General features: G+C 39.8%; 1 protein-coding gene across 1 annotated transcript in view; it reads right to left on the bottom strand.

The window, feature by feature from the left end:
• LOC149298955 (inositol polyphosphate-5-phosphatase A-like) overlaps positions 1-23,963 on the bottom strand; it is a 217,842-nt gene that overhangs the window by 113,110 nt on the left and 80,769 nt on the right. The window contains exons 3-4 of the mRNA XM_089486955.1: positions 23,648-23,748; positions 21,336-21,423 (exon numbers count right to left, since the gene is read on the bottom strand). Coding sequence (XP_089343081.1) covers positions 21,336-21,423; positions 23,648-23,748 — 189 coding nt within the window. The remainder of the gene's footprint in view (positions 1-21,335; positions 21,424-23,647; positions 23,749-23,963) is intronic.

Below are 23,963 nucleotides of genomic sequence, written 5' to 3'. Positions count from 1 at the left end.
GCATCAGACTCAATGATAATTAATAAGCTTTGTTAAGCAAATGCAGGCCAACATGCACATGATGAATAGCACTATTGTGCACTGAAAAACAATTAGCTCTCGGCTCCATATGGCCTCGTGTCCATTAACATGCCCTATTAACAATGCATAACAGAAAGAGCAATAATTACATTTACAAACGCTTTTACATTATATATAAAGCAAGCTTTTTAATAATGTAATCTGACACTAATTCTGAAGCATGAATCTTGGAAGCCTGAAGAGAAGCTGAGCGGGAAGGCTAGCGATGCACACTCAAAGGTATTTATGGAAACAAGGCCGTTAAATTGGCAGTTTATTTACAAAATAAACAATTGAATCATGTTGTGTTTATTGTGTAGCATGAAGGAAGGGGATTCAGCCAGAAATCAGTAAAAAATCTTGATTAAGACCTTTTAACCTACTAAATATTTATTTTTCTACAAATGCCTCGAAATGTTTGCAAGACATATAGCCAACACGTTAAGCAACATTGTGCCTCCCTAATTTCACCATGGAGCAGTCCTGATTTTTGGGCACTATTTCGAGTAGCTACCCCATTGTCCCGCTTTGGTGGGCAGTGAGGTCACAGCCATCCTCTGATCTTCTGATTGTGTAAGGAAACTGAGCGCCGCAAGGTGGGTGGTTGGCCATGCCTCAGTCCTCCGACTCTGCCTATGACCCCCACTCTACCTCCTCTATCCACACCTCAAACACAGGTTGTTCGGGGTGTTCCATATGACTCTATATCACAAGACGCACATCACACCTGCTGTCAAGTGTCTGCTAACATACTTTATTCACTCAATGTATTCCTCTGTCTAGTAATGTAATTTATTCAATGTTTACATTTGGATACAGTGGGGCGGCTGGTCCACCTTAAACATTTGCACCCTGATCACTTATGCAATAGAGTCTAGACCCCAACTTCTTGAAGAAATGGAAGAAGAGACTACTGGCATCACAAAAGCCTATGTAACCTGACAATATTTTCTATAGTGTACCAATTGGGCTTATTACTACAATATCCATTTTTCTGGATGTCATGAAGTTTACTACTGATGTCCTGTTTGCCCAGTGTAGAGAGCATCCAGGTAACAGGATAAATTATTCTTTATAAATAACACCTTTTATGAAGTTGGTGAGTTGACGTTTTCACCGTTTCGAACAGCATACGGAATTTCTTCCTGACTGAAGTGAATTCACAGTACTGCTGGTAGAGCATGTCAACAAGCAATACTTTTAATAGATACCCTTATTATTTGACCAATCTGATACCACCCTACTCACCGGAGGCGAAAGGTTGATCTGTTAATACTAAGATAAAATGGCCATCTGGCATTTGAGGTGTTAACAAAAAAACCCCAAATGAAATGGTAAATTAAGCATTTGTCTACCCTGTTTCACTTCAGTACACATTAATTTAATTAAAACAAACACATTAAATATTGCATTGTAAAGCTTCAGGAAGCAGCATGGTGCCAACAATCCCAGGAATCATCTGTCACACAAGACACAGCTGGAGATATTATGAGATTAACCATCAAATAACCAGAGTGATGTAATTCTTAAGAGCTCTGAATGTGTTTATGGGGCACTTGCTGCTATTCAGAAATAAATCTTTTTAAATAAGCTGTATAAAACATTACAGGTTGGTATATGATGGCACCACGCACATCACACACATCAACAGACTTTTACTGTACTCCATGGTAGTAATAAACCTATTGTACCCACCAAAGCAGGAGATTGTTGGAGATAATAACATTATTATGGACCAGCTCAGCCATTCTTTGAAGGAGAAGTTGTCTCCATGAGTGAGTTTTGTCTGTGTTCTATCGGGTAGATAAGTTAAGACGTATTTTTCATTTAACCCATATGTGGCTAGTTATGTGCTCATGTTCATGTGGTACGAACTGGTTAAGAATATGCAGTGTTTATAGTACATCAAACTAAAGCTTCACATCGCAGAAATTCAGGTTATTATAGAAATTATAGAACCGTACAAGTGAAATACCATATCAACCACCTTACCGCAGAATTTTAGTGATCCAGAAAAATATGTAATTGGGATTGGAATCTCAGAGAGCCGATAAAACTTAAATTTGGAGCAAAAGCAGATCCAGACTGGCCATAGGGCATACAAGCCAAATGCCCAATGAGCCTCCTGTGTCTGAGCCCATTTTATAATTGCGCATAACATAATCACTTAACCTGTGGGCTAGTGCTCTTTAGATACCGAAGACTATTTTTGCTCCTAGTCTAACACTGAGCAGGAGAACCCCCCCAAAAGAATGTTACAAAGTTACACATCAGATCAATGATACTTTGCTTAGGGAAAAACGGAGTTCTCTCATGCTGGGCCCGCTGCAGGACTTCTACAAAGCCTGGCTTCCTTGCTTAACCATTTCCCTCAATACTAGAGATATACCGTACCTGGGAACTTCCCAGAACCTTCCTCCCTCTGGGAAGAGGCTTTCTGAAAGGGCAGAGCTAGCCCCAGCAGCCCTTAGTGGGTGGAAATGAGTGGGAATTGGGCACAGGTGTATAGCGGGCATGTTGAAACATAGTTCTCCTGCCCAGATAAAGAATAAATGGACCAAGAGGCCAGGGGAACCATTGCTTCAAGCCAGAGTTCACAGTTGGGGGTATAACCCTATACTGTTAATATATTGCACCCTGATTGTAAGCATTAGAATTTGGGTCACCTCAGCTCTTAGCCTCACACTTGCTGGTGCTAGAACACACAGAAAGTCCTTCTCATCAAAAGGCTGATGAACGATCTAGTATGTTTGATTTTTGTTTTTTCATATAAAGACACTATTAATAAAGCGTTTCCTTTTTAAGTAGTTTTAATTTTGCAGTAAGAAATGAATCTAGTACTGGTACTGGTGTTATGCATTTGTATTTTGCATTTTGACAACAAACCTCTCGTTAACCTGCATGTAACACATTAAAGTAGTTGAACTGGTACTTTATATATCCGGGGTCTATGCTATTTTAAATCATATTGATACCAGCATGTTCAATTCATTAGGTGCCTGGCCAACAACTATATTGGCCAGTCTTGGACTTTGGCCACAACATATACACTCAAATGAGAGAGCCAAACCATAAAGCTGATCTTAATGGACAGTTCCCTAATTACGGTAATTAAAAACAGCTCAATCACCCGAAATGGCCAATTCTATTAAATAACTCTTTATCTGCTGACTTCTTGGGTGGCGAGGATTCTGTATGTTTGCATACCAAGCATTTATTTTACCTTTCAATCATATTCATTCTGACTCATTATTTTTAGTCTAAATATAATTTTAATAGCTTCATAAACGAGAGATGAGTGATATGTAATAGATGTGAGGGAGTGAGTATGTTATAAGTGTGAGGGAGCCATATGTGATGTGCAATAGGTGTTTATATGTTAATGTAAGCATTTTATTGTCTGTGTAAGTATGTTAGTGTGTGTATTTTACTGCGTGTGTGTAACCAGGGCCGGTCCAAGACATAATGCCGCCTGGGGCGAAGTTTGAAATGCCGCCCCCCCCTGCCGACGCCACTGCTCATTATCTATCCTCCCTCCCTTTTATCTACCCTCCCTCCCTATTATCCACCCTATCACTTGTACTTCACTTACCCTTCAGCAGTCCTGCGGCGAGTCTTCCTGCTCTGCCGCAGTGCGTGCTGCTTTACTGCTGAGCGCTGGAAATGACATCATATTCCGGCGCTCAGCACTACAAGCCGGCACCGAGCTAGAGGGCTCCCAGAGGAGAGAGAGGGGTGCCGAGCGGGTACTGACAACTTGATAAGCGAAAACCACTCGGAGCCCCTCACTCTCCTCCTCTTCAAAAGTGCCGCCTGGGGCAATTGCCCCACTCTGCTCCATGGTAGGGCCGGCCCTGCGTGTAACAGTGGCGTCACTAAGGTTGGTGTCACCCAGTGCGATGACACACGGTGTCACCCCCTCGACGTGCGTGTGCCGTAATTCCTCCTTCGCTGTCCAGCGATGCTCTGCCAGTGCCAGGTCTGCCTCCTCATCTCCGGTTGCACCGCCGCGGCCGTGCTATGGTAGGGTGATCCCAGGTGGATTACACTCTCATAGAGTTCCCTGCCTGGTGTGGTGTCACTGTCACCCCCTGTAAGGTGTGACGCCACTGGTGTGTAAGTATGTTAGTGTGTGTAAGTATTTTACTGTGTGTATGTAAGTATGTTAGTGTGTGTATAAGTATGCCACTTTTTGTGTGTGTAGGAGGTGCTTGGGAGCCCCAACCATACGTCTGGTAGGGTTTGCTCCGACATTTTTGATTGTGTCACTGCACAAAAAGAACTCAGCCTAAAGTGTTTTGCCAGTTGCCCCGAGACTGTTCCAAATTCTCCAAACAGGACCAACCCATTCACAAAGGTAGTGATACGTTGCTGCCTCTGCACAGGGTGAATGAGTAAGTGTTAGTGTCTGTGCCTGTGGGTGAGCTGAGCAAAAACAAGCTAATGTTTCCAACAATTTACTAAGATGCAACATAAATATAAACATATGTAACAAATATAAACCCATATAACATCGCCTGTTTAATATTTTATTTCAGTATTTGCTGCCTGTACATTTAAACTTGTCTATATTAAAAGTTGTGATTTAGCTAAACGTCTCTCTCCAATCAAGTCTGATAGCATGTCTGTGTGTGATGATCATCAAATCCTAGATATACAAGAATGATGATAAAAGACCTTAAAAAGATGGCTAATCAATATTTCTGAGGTTCGGGAGAAGCTTGCATGACCAAAGGGAAATAATTGGACCAAACACAGGGATTTAACAGTACAAGACAATTCTTAACACTTTTTAGGAACTAAATAATGAGAAATCAATTCAAAAGGAAAAAACAATCAAGAACTCTGAATTCTGACACACCGACACATTTATTGCTGAACGCCATTTCTTGGCTGACCTGAATATTTCTCAAGGTGTTTATTTACTTTCAACACCTTCCAAGGATCAATATTTTTAATTTGGATTCGAGTTATTATTTTTCACATCACAGCATTGGGAAGAGGAGTAAAGTGGCTCATATTTTAGTGCTAAAAAGATCGATACGACAGTTTCACCTTCACTGTGGACCCTTGAAGCTGATCGTAACCTGCGGGGGGGGGGGCTGATGGTGGAGGTGGAGAGCATGTCTGGGTTGTGGTGGTGGGGGGTTCGATCTTATAGCTCAGGTGCTATTCAATTCTGGGATCATATTATTATACAGCCATGAACTTAGACAGCCATGATTTAGATTATCACAAAAAGCCCAGTGCCCTTAGAAAACCAATCTTACTTCCTTCACTTTATCAAGCATGTCTTTTTATCCAAAGAAGAAAGAGAGAGAGACAGAGAAGGTGGGTGGAGGTTTGCAAGAACGGCTTCATCAGTTTCATAAAGCAGATTATGCCCTTCATCATAAATGCATCCAATTTTTTCTTTTAGTCCAACGAAGGAACATCTGTAAACTATAATTAATTTTCCATAAATTTCCAAGAAAATTATTCATAAGCCGAAACCAGGACTCCAGAACCTGTAACCATCACTCATTCCCAATGGCGGCTTCATTGATCTTTTTTCTGTGTGGTTGAGGGCAAAGGAAGAAGAATTATGACTCCAGTGTATTACTGCCCTGACATCCACTTCATTTAAATGGTTTAAGTCAGGATTGCCTTCCCCATATCAAAAAAAATGAAAAGTGATAGACTACAGCAACGTCCTGCTCAGGCATCTTATATAACAGCTAGAACCATTCCTAGGCTTAAAAATGTTCAACAACCCAGTTCTTGACATCATAAAACAATGTTGTTCCACGAAGCATTGTGATGTCATTAGCCTGATAGAATAAATGTATAACATATTTTGTCGTTTCCAACCAGAAGATGTAGGGACCAATGTATTAAGCTGTACATGCCAGCTCGGCTCTAGTGAGGCCACTATCTGCAAACGCTTGAGTGTCCTAAGACATCACACAACAGTTTATTCACTGAAGTGGGAGTTTGCATCAGAGTTGTAATTTTTATTCACGTATGTCACTTTGCAATAGGGAGTAATGCTTTCTCTGATCCACAGGCCTTCAGTTGAACAACATAGTATGAGGTCATTATGCAAAGACCTGAAATGTACTGTTACATGTAGTGTGTATAATGTGTTACTTTCTATACCTTTCATATGCTGCTCAGTAAACACTATGACCTGCTGGCAGCTTAGACTTTATGTGAGTTGCTTCTATTCATCCAGCGATTGATTTGACGGTTTATGGTTACTTTGACAGAAAATAAATCAGGTGGCGTAAAATAAAATGTACTGAAATTGTATTCAATGCAGATTGTAGACAACAGTAAATAACCTCCCCACACATACACATAGATGATTGATTTCATTCATGTCATTTAATTTCACTCAAAAGCATTCTTGCATGAACATCAATGTTAAAATCATTTTATTCTCTCAATGTAAAATATAAATATATTTCTTGGAAAAACAGTAATATCTATGCTAACATACAGTAAATGTAGGATTTATTAACGGCTAACCCTGACTAGTACCAAACAAACCAAATTTGAGATACTCACCAAGAACTGACAGCTGCTTCATAGCATGTCCTACACTGCGTCCCCAGCTTGGGAGCATCTCAAGTCTTGTGTGGCTCTTTTGTACCATTACAGAGGAAAAATCTCCATCAATATATCAGTCTGAACCTACCTACAAGGGCAGTGCAAGGCAAATCTCCCCTCCAAGAGGGAACCAACAACCCCAGACATACATTACAGCCTTCATGGGCCTCATCAGTGGGGTCCTGTTTGTATCTCTCTTGGCACAAGAGAGCAAGGAGGTCCATGTCCATACTCACCTTTACACTTGAGGTTGGCTCCAAGAGATCCACGAGAGGTGCACTACCATACAAAACTAATTTGAGATGCTCACCTAGAACAGGCTACAAAGCAGCTGTCTGGTCTTGCTGAGCATCTCAAAATTGGTTTGTATCCTACCCTTGACTAGTCTCTACAGGTATGGCTAACGGAATGGATTACAGATGTCCAATAACAGATACTAGCTATTTAGGTAGCAGTAATGCTTAAGAACTAAGTCATACATGTAAGTTATTTTTCTTGAAAATAAAGCATATCACTGAAATGTCTCTTTTTTGCAGGGACTGTTCCATTTTAGGATTCAAATCCCTCTGTTCATCTTTCAAACCCTAGTGTACTCTTTCAGAGAGCTCAGAATTCTGGTACCTAAGGTTGGTTTAGACCTTCAACCACGCCTTGGTGGGTAGGTGCTGGGTAGTAGTTAGTTCCTGATTTCAAGCAGCCTAAACCAGATGGGCCAATGATATAACAAACACATCTATGAATCTATATTAATTTATATCAATCTATCCATCAATATACACAGTGAAGAATCAATTTTAGAACAACATCAGATAAAGTTTCAAATAACGATTTGCATGAGCAGAAAAACAGCAAGACAAATGTTCGTCTCGCTTTCACAAATAAAAGCCATCATTCTAAAGATTAACCCGCACTTCTTTATACCCAACACAGCAAATTCTGTTCTCTAAATCGAACAAATTATCACACAAGGAGACCTTTAATGCTACTAGCCTCACCACTGCAGTAAAACAAGACAACTGCTAAAATTATAGGAAAATAAAATTGTAATTTCTTCCTCATTTAGCCTTTTTTGAAGTAGGAGTATAGGAAAGTCATTAACATTATGTCCTCCTATTGATGTTCTAAGCCTTTCAGGGGATAAGTAATGTTTATTCTATACTCCTCCATGTGGCCAGTAAAATTAGACACATTTTTTTCTGTGCAGTTAGAGTACACTGATCAATAGTCTGTTGGAGAGCCCTTTAAAACAAAGTGAAGGGCCTTTTAAGTATTTAGCAGTAATCCATGTCCATGAGAAATTCAGGAGGAACCTAACACATAACAAAGCCTTCTTTCAAGGCTTCAGGTAATCCCTGCTAAGGAAGTATATGAGCTGAGCTCGGAGAGAGTCACCTTTCTAAAAATTCTATACTGGTCTACAGGACCAGTAGTATAAATGAAGAGAAAATGAAAATCCATCTATCCAGGTAGTAGCGATTATATCTAGGAGAGAAACTCAATGTAGTAGAAAGTAATAGAATACAGAACGAAATAAAAACAAGACACCACACACAAAGAATCCAAAAAACATGGACAATTTAACCCCTTAAGGGGTGGTGCCTAAACCCATTGAAAACAATGCATTTTGAGACCGTACATGTACGGGCTTTGTCATTAAGGGGTTAAAAATATAACAATAACCTGAAAATGAATAAAATGCACATTTTCACATTTTGCTTTTGGGATCTGTCCAGGCCCAGTGGTCCCCCTCTTCTTAGAGGTAGCAAGGAGGCAGAGTATGACTAGCTCAAATGGGAAAGTTAGGGGAGCCAGGTAGAGAGCTTTTAGAACCAAACACGGCTTCCCTATCGGGACATCAGTTAAGAGGCCTGGTAATCCGCTCTGATATCTGCAGCGTCAGTGTCAGATCTGGAGAGTATAGAAAATGAAATCACCAAAACATAACCTTACTTCAAGCCTGTTATCCAAAATGTAACGCTTCAGGGGAACAACTGGCTTAATGAGGCTTCACGAGAAAGGAAGAACAAACTATTGTACTATTTGTTGCCAAAAGAAAAATATATTTTAATTTTATAAATTGGACAACTGGGTTACTGGCACAATCAAATTTCTACATACCAATATATTATAGCTGTCTAAGCAGCTAACAGTGGTACCTGATTGCTTAAATTGGCCACTGTGACACGCAAAGTGTTAACAGATTAAGCCAAAACAATGACACACAGACACGCAAGTAATGTCCTTGTAACCAGGAACACTGGCTCACAGTCTTACGTCATTAAAACAAAAACACACGTTGACATACCGTAATATATCAACAGAACTCCCTTGGCATCTTTGGAAGGTCTTGTAACTGGCAAAAAAAGGAGTCAATTCCCAAACATCAATAAAGTCATTATCTTGTATCAGCAAACAGTATTAAGATATACGCCACGTCGAGTCACGAAGCACTTATTTATGATTCAATTAAAATCATTTAGGCCAACACATTAGGTGGTTCCTTAAAGTGTATTTCATTAAGTCTCCAGCGATTAATGTCACAATTTAGGCATAGCTTTCTCTCAGTGTGATACTGGTAATTTATGTATAACGAAAGTGGCCGATATTTGTCAACGAGCCCCAAAAGTGGCACTGGGATCATTGCTTTTATTGCCAGGCAGTATACACGATAAAGCAAATTTATACAGCTCCTATATGTTTCCAAAATGCCATCTTGGAATGAATACACAACTTAATGATTCTGTAATGTAACACAACTGACAACTCATTTCATATTATGGACATTGCACCCTTTGAAGCGAGTCTGCATACACACCAATTCATCAATACTATTCCATGATACATGCTGAACTGTCACACACTTTGCCAGCAAGACAAAAAGTTTCACGAAAATGAAGGCACATCTCCACAATGCTCGGGAAAACCTCGTGTGCATGTACAATCTACAGTTTGATGATCTGGTTTTTGGGATTTGTGTGTCATTTTGACAAATTTATATTCCTAAAAACTCTAGGAAAGGTATAATTTCCCATGATGGAGCCCATCACAGGAGCAGAATATATTAATTGGCTCATATAATCATGCAAATTGACAAAGATGGGCATATCCCGTGTCACTGGCCCCCAGATGATCATTCCTGCCACAACTCCTCATAAGCAAGGATGTAATTTGCTTTAGTCATTCTGTATAAAAAAAGATTAAAACTACTTCTACATACAGTTCTCACTACTCTGAAAGTAAAAGGGGAGTGCAAAAGTTTGGTTTGGTATCCAGGTTTTGGATGGCATTTCAATCTCATATAGCAGAACTAAATTGATGGTAGGCATATTTGTAATGACAAAATTTCAAAAGCTATATATGGGCCACTAGCTTTGGTTAGCCATTCGAGCGGGGACCCAAAATACAGCTTTCCTATATATATTTTTGTTCTATAGTTATAGTTTCATAACACAACCAAACAGCAAATCTACAGATGAAACATACACCTCCTCTGATTCCCAAACCTTACAGGACATGGACAGTTGCATCAGTTCTTAGAGGACAAATGTTTGTTGGGAAATAAAGCTAAAACGTATCAGGTGTCCAGAGATACTAAAAAATGTTGCAGCTTTCTTTCTGAATATTCTTCTCAAATTTTGGATGATCTGTCACACCGAGCTAGAAGAATAATGGTGAAAACACTGCCACCATGTGGTCAATAAGAGTTCTACACTACTCAAAACGCTAGATTAGAAATTATCTGTATTAAGGGGGAACCATCACCATACTGCAGACAGCTTTATAATATATTCCTATGTTTCACAAAAGTATTTACCCACAATCCTCTACTATGTGTGAAGCTAATTTTCGCCAACCTGGAAGCATCTTGGAGATCAGAACAAGGCATTAAGGCATTTGTATCGCAATTGCATTAATATTAATGCTGCAAATAGCATCAAACAACCTTGCACAAGACATATACTGTTGCTAAAATATCACCTTAGGTTTAAATATTCATTATCCTTTTTTCTTATGAGGATCTCAAATTTACCAATAGTCAGTAAGTAGCCCAAGGGTCAAATTAAAACCTTCATAAAAGATGAGGGGGGAAAATACTGTACATTATGTCTAAGAAATAGCGTTGGTCATAGTTTGTTAATGTAGCAATAAAGAAAATCTAGAAAAGGGTGATATTTTATCCATGTCATGTTAACCGTTTCTGCTAGGAAGAAATCAAACAGAAAAACAGCCACAGTACAGAAGCTTTTCTTTTCCATGCTCTGCTGTTACAGATTACCTGGCACTTTCTTGAGAACATAACTGGCTCAATACCAACTTCTTAAATTAAGTTGACCTTCCAATTCTGATACTGTCAAAGTTGGCAGCTAAGCTGCAAAATATCATACAAAGAAAAAAATGATGCTGCCAGGATCAAAAAAAGGCTCTCCAAATATCGACTCCCTCCTGTCAACCCTGGAAATAAGGCTATATAAATTTTAAATAAGCCAGCCTTATGTGGCATTATTCACTCAAATATCTGATTTTCCCCCCAGAAATTAAAATAATAATAATAATAATGGATGTGTTGTTCCTAATGCAAGGAAGGATTCCAATACAATACTCCCCCCCCCCCCCAGTTGGTGTCTTGTCTCCCCTATTTCTTAACAGGTTTTCCATCCTGGTTTGCCCTTTTTAATACATTTGACCCAATATTCCCCCCTCTGTTTCCCTTCCTCTACCCAGATGCCTAAAGGTTATTTTAGCATAACAGGGCCCTAGGTATACAATGGCTTACAATGGGTCTTACATGTAACAGAAGGTCTACAGCAAATACAAAGATCCATGCTTAAAAACTGCCTTTTGTATACTTTTATCACAGCAATCACATGAACCTAGATATTTACTAAAAGACAGCGGTTTCTAGAATCCTGATCATGCCCTACGTCCCCCCTAACACTTTACATTCCTAAGTGTCTGACCCAGTAAGTAAACTTCTGTATGCTGTATAGATCATCATAGAAAACCCCACATACCTTTAAATCTAATACTTTAGCTCCCCCACCTGGTACATAAATGTAAATGTTTCAAAACACAAACAAGCCAAAAAGCATAAAACCACTAAATTTACTCCAAAATACTCAAAATGTGTATCTGACTTGGGCTTCTCTACTTTTGAGACATGTAAAGGTAACATGATTCTCCCCTTTCTTTCTCTTGTTTAACTCTTCCCCTGTAGTTTCTCGCTTAACAGCAAAGATCTGTATCTGAGCGGTATGGACAAGTAAGGCAATAACGGGGTTAACTTTAAGTTTAAAGATCCACTCCATCCTTGTTTTTTTTATGTTAAATGCGTACTGTGCGTTAATTTGAAAGCATGCAAAGCAATGCATACATTCTTTAGTTATTGGAGTTATAAAAGACTTTTTACTCCTCCCAGGATGTCTCTACGGAAATCAGGTAGCATTCATCAGTATACACCTTCCACATACCCAAGAGCACTTCTGTTCTACGTAACAGGAACGGCAGCATCCAATCAAATGTTTTGCTATCATGTGTGTGATTGGCTGCTGCAGCTCACACGGATTGGCTTTAAATGGAGTGCTACTGAGCATGTGCTGGGAAGTATGCTTCCTTCGTACACTTCCTGGTTTCAGTAGAGACAGCCAGGGGAGGAGTTAGTTGAGAAAAAAATCTTATTTTGTTAAAGATTTGCATGCAGTAAAATGCATTGGAGTCCAAGACTAGGCTGTGCCTTGAAATGACATTTTCTTAATTGTTTTCTTAAGTGTTAGTAAAAAGTTTAGTGATACTTTAAAAGTACAAGTAAGTTTTGCATAATCATTATCTAAAGATTCCGTGATGATCCAGTAGTACCCTATGGAGACTGTCAGCACCTGTCCTCCCTGTGACTGGCTCCGCCCACAGTGACAGAGTGAAGGCACCCTTTAGCAAATGAGCAGTACAATGTAGCTTCACTTTTTATCACGAAATCTCCTTAGAAAATGATTGTGTAAGCCTTCCTTATGCCATAAGTAAGGGTTGCTTAACAGTTTTCTGAAAAGTAAAAAAAAAGTTTACTTTCTCTTTTATCAGAAACACACTGCTAATGTCATACCTTCCAACAGTCCTGGTTTCTGCGGGACTGTCTAGATTTATGGTCACTATACAGCAGTTCTTTTTTGTGAGCAGTGGGGATCATAGGCCAGTGTCAGGACTCGGGTGATCAGGTCGGGTAGGAGCCCATGCGCAGGGGATACTTGGGGTTCAGTATGTAACCCACGGTGCATGATTATGCAAACAAAGACACCACAAACAGAAATCCAGGTAATGCAGTGTATTTCATGTATATAACAGGGCCAGCAAATAAGGGTAATATAGTCTAAGCAAGTAACCGGACGTATGGCAAAATAAAATACAGGTAATAAGTCTTTTGGCAGGGAGCCCGCTTGGAAGGGCGCAACAGACAGAGAGCCCGCTTGGAAGGGCGCAACAGACAGAGAGCCCGCTTGGAAGGGCACGAAAGGCACACAGCCCGCTTGGAAGGGTACGAAAGGCACACAGCCCGCTTGGAAGGGTACGAAAGGCACACAGCCCGCTTGGAAGGGTACGAAAGGCACACAGCCCGCTTGGAAGGGTACGAAAGGCACACAGCCCGCTTGGAAGGACACAAAGCAGGGAGTCCACTTGGAAGGACACAATAGCAGGGAGTCCACTTGGAAGGACACAATAGCAGGGAGTCCACTTGGAAGGACACAATAGCAGGGACCCAGGAACAGTACAGGTGCAGAGCCACAGCAGGAAGGTCCATAGACTTCAATACAAAGGCCCTGACTAAAGGGCAGGGCAGGTTCATAAAGGCAGGGTAATCCAGGTAATAAGGCCCAGCTGGATGTAGACTAGGGCTCAACCCAGGTAACAAGGCACACCTGAGTTCTGAGTGCTCCAGAGGGTGGAGGGTGGCCACTAGTGGTTGCAGATGTAAACACCACAGGTATTAAAAAAAGCCATGGTTCAGGCAGCGAAAAATTGGTTCCTGACAGTACCCCCTCCCCAAGGAGCGGTCACTGAACGCGAACAGACTGAACAAAATCTGTACACCTTTAATAAACTGAGCAGAAGGGTGTACTTAACGTGATTTCTTCTTCTTCTTCTTCTTCTTTTTCGGTAAAGCTTGTTCACAGATCTCCAGGTCTTCCTTTCTGATTATATTGCCATTAGAGGTAATAACACAATCAAAGGAAAGGTTATCTGTGGTGCAATCGTAGGTCAAATTAGGACTGGATGCTGAAGAAGTTGATGAGAAGGTATGATTCAGTGCTTTCTCTTTCCATGTACCAGGGGTCACATAGCTGCCCTGTACCCAGGGCACTACTGGGAGCAGGGGGGTAGTACCAGAACTGCACTGGGTCAAAACGGGAGAAGCAGGCTTGGTATGGGAAGCACTGATGGAAGGCCCCTTCTTCCTCAGAGATGGAATAGGGTCATGTATCTTTGCTATCAGTCCAGAGGTGATACTAGGGGCTATGGTAGTCTCTGGTGTATCACACTTTGCTGAGGTAGCAGTGATAGGAGTTGCAATCACGGCTGAACAGAAAGCAATAGGAAGTTCATCCATATGGGAGCAACCCACACTGCCACAGACTGTAGGATCACAGACGCTGCATTCCATCACAGAACAATCATCAGGCTTCAGCTGGACATCCACCGGAGTTTGAGAAGCACCAGGAATCACCAGGGTTGGTATATACTCCATGGGTTCACTATCCTGGGGAATAAAGCTACTTCCCCTTTTAGCAGAGCTCTGTGGTTGTGACGTAGACTGCTCAATCGGTACAGAGGGTTTAGGAGGTTTCAGAGGACATTGGGTGATCCAGTGTCCCTTTTTGCCACAGTAAAAGCAAGATTCCTCATCACGCCTTTGTTGTAATTCGGTTGTGGTAAGGGGTTCACGTTTCCTAGATTTCCTAGGAGATTCCTTTTTAACACTGGTAACAGGCTTGTTGGATTTCTCAGGTGATGTAGCAGGTGTAGGTGAATGGTCTTCATGAGAGTGATTGGAGTTGGAGTCCCAGATTTGCATTAATGATTTGCACAGTTCAAGCAAGCATTCTCCTATCATTTTGATGACTGAAAGTAACCCCGCTGACTCCTTGTAAATGCCTTTGTATTCTGTCAGGACTCGGGTGATCAGGTCGGGTAGGAGCCCATGCGCAGGGGATACTTGGGGTTCAGTATGTAACCCACGGTGCATGATTATGCAAACAAAGACACCACAAACAGAAATCCAGGTAATGCAGTGTATTTCATGTATATAACAGGGCCAGCAAATAAGGGTAATATAGTCTAAGCAAGTAACCGGACGTATGGCAAAATAAAATACAGGTAATAAGTCTTTTGGCAGGGAGCCCGCTTGGAAGGGCGCAACAGACAGAGAGCCCGCTTGGAAGGGCGCAACAGACAGAGAGCCCGCTTGGAAGGGCACGAAAGGCACACAGCCCGCTTGGAAGGGTACGAAAGGCACACAGCCCGCTTGGAAGGGTACGAAAGGCACACAGCCCGCTTGGAAGGGTACGAAAGGCACACAGCCCGCTTGGAAGGGTACGAAAGGCACACAGCCCGCTTGGAAGGACACAAAGCAGGGAGTCCACTTGGAAGGACACAATAGCAGGGAGTCCACTTGGAAGGACACAATAGCAGGGAGTCCACTTGGAAGGACACAATAGCAGGGACCCAGGAACAGTACAGGTGCAGAGCCACAGCAGGAAGGTCCATAGACTTCAATACAAAGGCCCTGACTAAAGGGCAGGGCAGGTTCATAAAGGCAGGGTAATCCAGGTAATAAGGCCCAGCTGGATGTAGACTAGGGCTCAACCCAGGTAACAAGGCACACCTGAGTTCTGAGTGCTCCAGAGGGTGGAGGGTGGCCACTAGTGGTTGCAGATGTAAACACCACAGGTATTAAAAAAAGCCATGGTTCAGGCAGCGAAAAATTGGTTCCTGACAGCCAGTTGTGGAAATTATCTTCTCTCTCCTGACTAGAGCTGTTAAATCAGTGGCTCTCTGTGCAGACAGACCTCCATTGCAATTGACACGTGGCCACCTTGCAACTCTCTGAAGCCGAGTAGTGCTAGGTAAGTTTTCAGGTAAGGTAGGCAGCCACACCTCTGGTTCTGTCCACTTCTGGGACCAACCCTAGCCATCCACACCTCTTGCCACATCCCCAACAAAGATTTGGGCACGGTATGTCTAATGCTAATGTCTTCAACGCCTGATACATGCCATCCAGAGGACAGTGATACAAAGATCTGAATGCTGTGTATAAAATGTATAAAAAGAGGGGGAGTGTTTTAGGGGGTGTGGTTAAATGTATGGCCTGAGGGCAGAGCTTTACTTAGACTTTTTATGTGACAGTGACCTATCAAAAGTAATTTATGTTTGAATAAGGTGTTTCGATAAGTTTCATAAAAGCTAAAGCGGTCCTTTTAAATTATCATTTTCTCCCCCTTGCTAATGCATGGTTGATTCTGTAAAATCCCCTATGCATTTGCTTCTTTCCATGTACACAACGCCTAGGCTTGCCAGAGGTGTGTTCTTTACAAATTACAAAGTTCCTTAATATACATTGTCCATTGGACCTTTAAAGAGTGACATTTAATTATGCTTAGTATTGCTATTATCACTTTGTCCACTAGGTGGCCTGTGGTCCCGATGCCTAAGTATTTTGTATGTTTTCCACTGTCAGATTAGCCCATAATTATCAGTATACAATGCTCATGGTATAAGTAACTTAGGAGCACTTGTGTCATTTCATTTATAGAAGAAGACCACGCAGCACATATGTACACTACCTGTTCAAAAGTTTGGGATCACAGCTGTTTTCATGGAAAACAAAGAACTTTCTAGCTGTACCACCATAATTGCAAAAGGGTTTTCTAATGATCAATTAGCTTTTTAAACTGAAATTAGCAAACACTATGTGACATTGGAACACAGGAGTGATGGTTGCTGATAAAGGGCCTCGGTATGCCTATAAAGATATCAAATTTTTAACACCTTTTACACGCTAATTATGGGGTTGGTTGTATGAGAAAAAACTCAAGATCTTTAATATAAATACACTTCCAACATCAGTGTATACAAAGCAGGATAAAAACACTGTTCTTCCTTCCATGTTCCACTCATATGCCTTTCACTTAGCTCATTCCATTTTCTGAACACCACTACATGCTCCCTATGGCTCTTTAAAGGTTAAATACCCTTAAGATAAAATTAAATTATGTCCCTCTAAATCATCTTTTTTTATTAAACACTAAACTAATTGCTACTACTAATAAACCCATCGGCCTGCCTTGTTTCAATTCTGGGAACGTGCAGATATTTTCTCAGACCAATTAATATCCACAACGCGATTTATACATGCAATAAATCCAGTTCAATTTTCTTTTTCAATTAATGGCCAATTAACACAACCAGACTTAACTAAAATATTACAGAACTATCATTAATCTAGCAAAAATGAACTTCACATTTCTGTTCCTAGCATAGCAGGAAATTGTTGGGAATGAGCCGGGATGGAATAATAATACTTGGGATGGGCCTCTAATGCAAACCCAGCGGAGTTGCATAAGAATGTGGTAATTACAAGTTAATTTTTGGGTTTTTTTGGGGAAAAAAAAAACCATACCCACCAGGTAGGTATTAAATATCCTGAACCACAGACCTCCCCAGGCTGATGAATATCTTACCCTACCCTGAACATCTTGTACTTACTTCCCTTCTTAATAGGGGAGTCTTGAGACTGTTTTTCTTTTAATGAATTAAACTAAGCAACATACGCATTGCCAGCTATAGCATTCAAGAGTTTCTTTTAACTTAGATTTTAGTGTACAGCCAAGTTGCATGAATTTAGTGAATCTAAACCTATTGTTTCAGAATAAAACAAACAATAACTACTCAACAGAATTTGAAGGCAGCTTTTAGAAGGGGAAGGTGATGTCAAGGGAAGGAATTAATTTATCCAGGATCTGCCACCAGCTGCCTCCAAATTCACCATTAATGAGGTAAACTGGTCCTTTACATTAAACCAGGTATCTAGAAATTACTATAGTAAAACAAACAGCAAACACACGTTTTCATAAATAGAGAATTAATAAATAAGGTAACTAAAGCTGCTTAGACAAAATTTCTAACTTTTAAGTATCTTGGTATTTAAGTTACAACTTAATATGCTCATAATATCTTTTTTCACCCATTCCATCCAAGTTAAATAATGTCTAAAATGTTCAAACCCTAGAATCTGGATTCCAATTTTTAAAAAATATTATTTCACAATATGGCTGTTTTTTCTGAGATTTAGTTGCAAATGCCTGAATTCAAAGACTCGCAACAAAGAATCGATAATAATGTGCAATGCAACTACTCATAAACTTGTTTTTCTGGTCATGAAATGTAAGATAGCACCAGGATTGTACTGTCTGAGGATTATCTTGAATTTCAGGCACACTAAAAATGTTATAGGTAACTAATATACATCTGTAAAACTAAAATTATTGTCGATACAAGAGTTATGATAAAACTTTAATGCCACTATAATGAATTTCATACATATTATGATGCCAGTTGACTCTTTTTTGTTGTTAAAACTCCACTAGAATCCCCAATACATTTAAATGTTCTGTAATGTCTTTTAAGAGAAAGGGTCAACAAAAGCATACATCTGTGTTAAAACAAAACAAACTAAAATATATATATCTAGGTTAGTCAACGGGTGAGGATCAGAACTTCTGGACCTACACGTATTGTGATCTACAGTCTGGTGTCTATAGCTATGTTTTCTATTGACTATTTAAATCACATATAATTTATTTTAATTGACCTCATATAGAAGGTATCTATGAACCATAAAATCACATTCTGTATATTCCTTTTGTGGAATTCTTTTTTAGTTAAGGCAGGTTTGTACAATACAGCCAGGGTCTGCAACTTAGGCAGCAACAATGGAAAATCTATGGATATGCCCTTAATATTAATGGGTTAAGGAGGATCTACTACTGGGTCTAGTGGTTTTCAAGTCCAAGTGTGCCAATGAACAAACTGATGAGATGCCAGGAATGTAACAATAGTGAAGGCACCTGCTACTGAGCCACCCCAATTAATAGAAGGCCTGGTCAGGTCTGCGGTCTTTTTCTCTGGTTGTCTAGCAGGGGAGCAAGGAGTCAGCACAAACCTCTATTCTCCAGAGGCTTACAACCTTCCATGCCAATGTGGTGAAGACTGCATATGTAAGCAATGAGTTGCCCACTATTTTTCTCACCTAATGGTTAACTATATTATAGTTTTTAAATTTCAGTTGAACTTACTACAGTTCCAAGTCCTAGATCATAAATTATGCAAATTACTCCATGGTGCTTCCATGAGACAAAATATAGAATTTACTGAAACAGAACTGGAAAAACAGGTAACACTACATTTCTTACTTTTCAAAGATAGTGTGACATTTAAAACATGTGTGATTTTCAGTAAGAAATGTACAACACAAACGCCCTACTACAAGTCTGATATTCAAAGAAATAGATCTCTAGAGTGAATGATTTAAAAAAAAAAAAAAAATTAAAAGTAAAACACATAGTAAGATTATTTTTATTTAACATATATTAAAGTTGACGAGACAAGAACAGAACCATATTCCCCGAAACTCTCATCCGAGAAATGGTAAAATTACTTTTTTTCTTAATGGTAGAAAATAGCAAATATCACTCAAACCTTATGGATTTCATTAGTATATCATGGGAACTAAAATTACTAGTATTATTAATGGAAACCTGCCAGCTTCTAAAAAAAAAAAGGAAAAGTTAAAGACATACACCCAAATGTGCAGCCAGAATGACCCCTGAGACACAATTTATAGACGATTTCCATCCTTACTGGAAAGAAACAGTTTATTTTACTTGCAGGACTGAGAACTGGGGTATTTTTAGCTTCTAAAACAGAACAGTCCTTTCAACATGAGGCCAAAAGAATGACAGACATTGTGTAAATACGCTGAGCCTAGAATGAAGTTAGTGTTTTTTAAGCCTAATTTAGTAGAAGAAAATGTGGTTAGTATTCCACATTCATGCTATAAAATCAGCACTTTGTTGCTTTTCGTTCTTTCTCTACGCTCTTCTGCTGGCATGTGTTTTTATTATAGCCCAAAGCATTTGTAAATAGAACCTCCATCCGGTGGGCTTGTGGTCAGACTGCATCGTTAAAATAAGTCCGACATATTGTATTGAGGTAAATAAAGTAAGCAATCGGGGATGTGACGGAATGATTTACAGTTTATGCACCATCCACATGTCTGTCTTTTTACAGACATGCTGCCTACCACTACAGGCAGTGGCATTCGTTTGGAGAGTAGGACCCAGGGCAAATGAAAATGTGTGGAGCACCCCGGTGTCACAAGGCTTGGTGTAGAAATGCTTATGTTTCAGGGTTTTACTTCAGCTCTAGCAAACGATTAATATCCAGTAGAAAGCAAAATCCAGTAGAGAGCAAAATCAATAGAATGAGACAGTCATCCAATACTGTCCCAAAGGGTAAAAAAAAGAGGTTTGACTCCACAGACAATCAGATATATCAGAGTTTTTAACTCTAGAAGCCTGTGTTCGCTAGAAACACATCCAACCCTACTAAATATCAACTGATTCCGCCCAAAAGCACTTTATCTGGCAATGCATTGTGCAAGACATTCCTTAGTGAAGCACAGATTCTCTTCTCCTCTGATCATAGAGGAGGACACTTGTTGTTCTACATGTGAAAAGATCCACAGACAGATCTTTTTATGGTTTGGGAATATACTTGTATATGGTAATCATATCCCTACATAGGTGACTCAACTCAAAAATCTTCAACCTGAGATCTCCCATTTCTTTAATTAATCTTGTTGCCCATCTTTAAAGCTTTTCCAGTTCCATGATGCCTTTATTATGAGCTTGTAAGGTTTGCAATTATGAGACATCAAGATGTTCCCATGCAGCCTAGAGTTCCTCAGAGCAAAATGTGAGCAGGATCTTAATAAACGAGCAGGGAGCCCAAGCCTATGAAGTGACAGCCCGAAATGAGGCATTTTAGTTACAGGTACCTTTGGGCCAACAGCAATATTTAGGTAAAATGTGTTTGGTGGTGGAGTACATGGTAAACAAGTTTATCAACAAAAACAGGATGTAAACACTTGACAAACCTGAAGGATCCCATTCCTCAAGTTCTTATTCGTACTGAACAAGCCTAGCTAAAATCAATATTAATATAAATGTATCAGTCTAAAAAATGAAGAAGATGGACTGATTCAGAGAAGAACCAGAATATGAATGTAATGGATATATTTAAACTTCATGTACAGAGGGCATGCTGGATTAAATCATTAGCTCTATGGCTTGGGGTGAAATGCACTAAAGAGTTAAGAGTGAGAGGGATATTGGGCAGGAAGTGAATGTGGTCAAACAGCCTTCTCCTGCCCCGGAGAAAAAGAAGAATGACCCACAGACCCAGTGAAGCAGTTCCCAGGTATAATTCTGATATAACACTGATGAGTTTTCAGAACATTTAAACTTAAAATTTAGTGTTTGGTGACAATTCAAACATTTAAGGAAATTCACGACACAGCTATATGACCAGACCTTTATGTCTGTAAGTGAATAGATTGGAGGACTGCAAAGGGCACTTACAGTGAAGTTTTCCTGGGACTTGTAGTTCTCATCTAGGTAAACGCGAGCTCTGTTGTATTCCTTCATTGCGTCACTTGACAGCAGATCTCTGTAAAAATAAAGGGAACAGTGAAACAGACGCAGAAATACTTGAAGACACCACATGCTGCATGTAGATACACGACACGACAAGATCATAGATTGAAGTTTTTTAATCCCAGTATTTTCTATATAGAAAATGACCATTGCTACAGACGATACAGACTTAGAATACCCCAGCAATACCTGACAGTACAACATCAGAACACAAATTTCTAATGTCCTAATTTTTTTTTTTTAATTAGCAAGACATTTGTGTGAAGCTGAACAGATAAAAGCAGAAGAAATAACAGAGAGAACTAGTATATGAAAAAACGATCCCGAAAGAAGAAGAAATAGGAAAGTTAATTAAAAAATGTAATTCATTTTGCTCAAATACAATTTTAGTGTTAATTATACCAGCTCGTTATAGAATGAGTGGATTTCCACTTGTGGTCATCCTATAAATCAATCATCCAGCTACATTATTTCTAAAATTAAAAATCCGTGGCTGAAAGATTTCTGACTGCTACTTCCTCCTTATTTGTAACAAGACTTCGACTTTTCAGATGTGTGTCTGTTCCTGGTATTAGAATAACATAAATTATACTATGGGGACAGACAGCGAGCAATGCCAGGAAAAACACCAAAACTTAACGTATCGTGGAAATATGAAGTACCGGTATATGTGTTTTGTCCTTTTTGTCCAGTTGGGAATAAAGTGAAAACGAGAAATGTGGGTCTAAGACAGCACATAAAATAGTTTTGAGCCAGGTGCCTCCGTTGCTTCAGTCGCTTGGGGGGAAACATAAGCAACACCTTCCTAATACAATCCACTTTGCTTTATTTATGTTGCATGTATAGGGGACAGGAGCCTTTGAAAGCTTTTCTTTCTTTTTTTTTTTTTTTTTTTTAAGACTAAAAGACCTGCTGCACAAGAGATGGGCTCTGGAACTGTTCTTCCCTTGGAATTTCTTGCTTTCCTACTTGAATCTCTTTCAAGTCTTGAACCTTAGTGACTATGAGGTGCCAGGGCATGGCATTATAACCCAGGGCCATTAGCCACTAAGTTGGAACATCTGCTTGAGGGAAGAAATATATGAAAACACAGTTAGACCAGGAAGCAGCCCCAGGCACATGAGTGTAAAGATGAGATGAGGTTGAAGCTTTTGCCCATAGGGCCCTCACATTATACAGCATTGTAGATCTGCCAGTCATCAATGCATTTGCCATACCATATTGACAGCACATTGGGAACCAATGAATCTAAATGATTTTTAGTAAACAGAAAAACTTTAAGTGTCAGATATACTTCTTTTCCACTTTGAGTCATCATCCACCAAGGAGTCTAGAAACCATAGAAACGTCTCTGCAGTATTTATACAGTCAGTAGGATTCGTACGATACAAGCAAAAATAGTTACATAGATGGCAATACTCTGTACTAGTCAATCATTCTGATATATACTCATGTATATATACCCTTCAGTTACTTATACAATCATGCATACATACAAAAGAGTATTTCCTATCATGCCCATAATACAACATAATTTGTATGGTCATTTTGTATGGTTTTACTTTTAAATGAAATGACAGATGCTGATATGAAACTTAAACATTAGAGGGTGCTGTTATACTGCATACAGCATTATTACTCATAAGGAAGAGGTGCATCTGAAATGATCCGATATTAGGAACGGAAGCAGACAATAATTAAAAAAAAAATATGTTGTAATCTCATATTTATATCTAGCTCGGGAACTAGTAACTAGACAAAAAACAAAAACAAAAATACTCCAGTGACTGCTGGGGCTTACGCCTAAAAGAATTCTGGTGCAAATAAAACCAAAAAGCATATATTTAGATTAACCTAATATTAAACTAAACATATCATAAATTGGCACATTCAATGATGACACTTATTAAAGAAAATGAAAAAATCAAATGCAAACAAAGTATCTGTCTAATGCCCCAGATCATGGGGTATTACCAGCATTCTTTTTTGAGCTTTTTTGAGTATTAGTATCCACATATGTGCCCTAGAGGGGCCTGTGTTACAACCCTGGTGGGAGACACGCAACTTACAGACATATTAAAAGAAGGGGACAGGAGCTGAAGGGGACAGGAGCTGAAGGGGACAGGCTAAGTCTAGGGTTGTTCGAGTAAGAATGAGTTGCTTACAGAAAGTCCACATTTGTTGCTTTTTTGGTGGAATGGAATCATTTTTTGCGCGACATGATGACCGGTACTTACTTGACTAATTTGTCAACATGCGACATGGAAGCTTCATAATTCTTTCCACCAACTTCTTGACAGTGCAAAGATAAAAACTGTGGCTTCTGGGCATGCACAGTCTGCAAAAACAAAACAGGAAATTCCATTACATCTCATCCACTTTATTGCCACTAAAGGCACCTGTACACCACAGCATTACATTTTAAATCCCGACTCTCACCTACAAAGCTCTTCATAGCAGTTCACCTATCTACATCTCCTCACTTATATCCAAATACTCAGCTGCTTGGTCCCTTTGCTCATATGATGAATATGAGTGGCGGTCTAGATTAGA

Source organism: Sceloporus occidentalis, unplaced genomic scaffold (assembly GCF_023333645.1).
Source record: "Sceloporus occidentalis isolate IW3139 unplaced genomic scaffold, rSceOcc1.0.p SCAF_30, whole genome shotgun sequence".
Taxonomy (NCBI): domain Eukaryota; kingdom Metazoa; phylum Chordata; class Lepidosauria; order Squamata; family Phrynosomatidae; genus Sceloporus; species Sceloporus occidentalis.
Note: the sequence above shows the minus strand (reverse complement) of the source record. Positions and strands in the feature narration are given on the sequence as shown.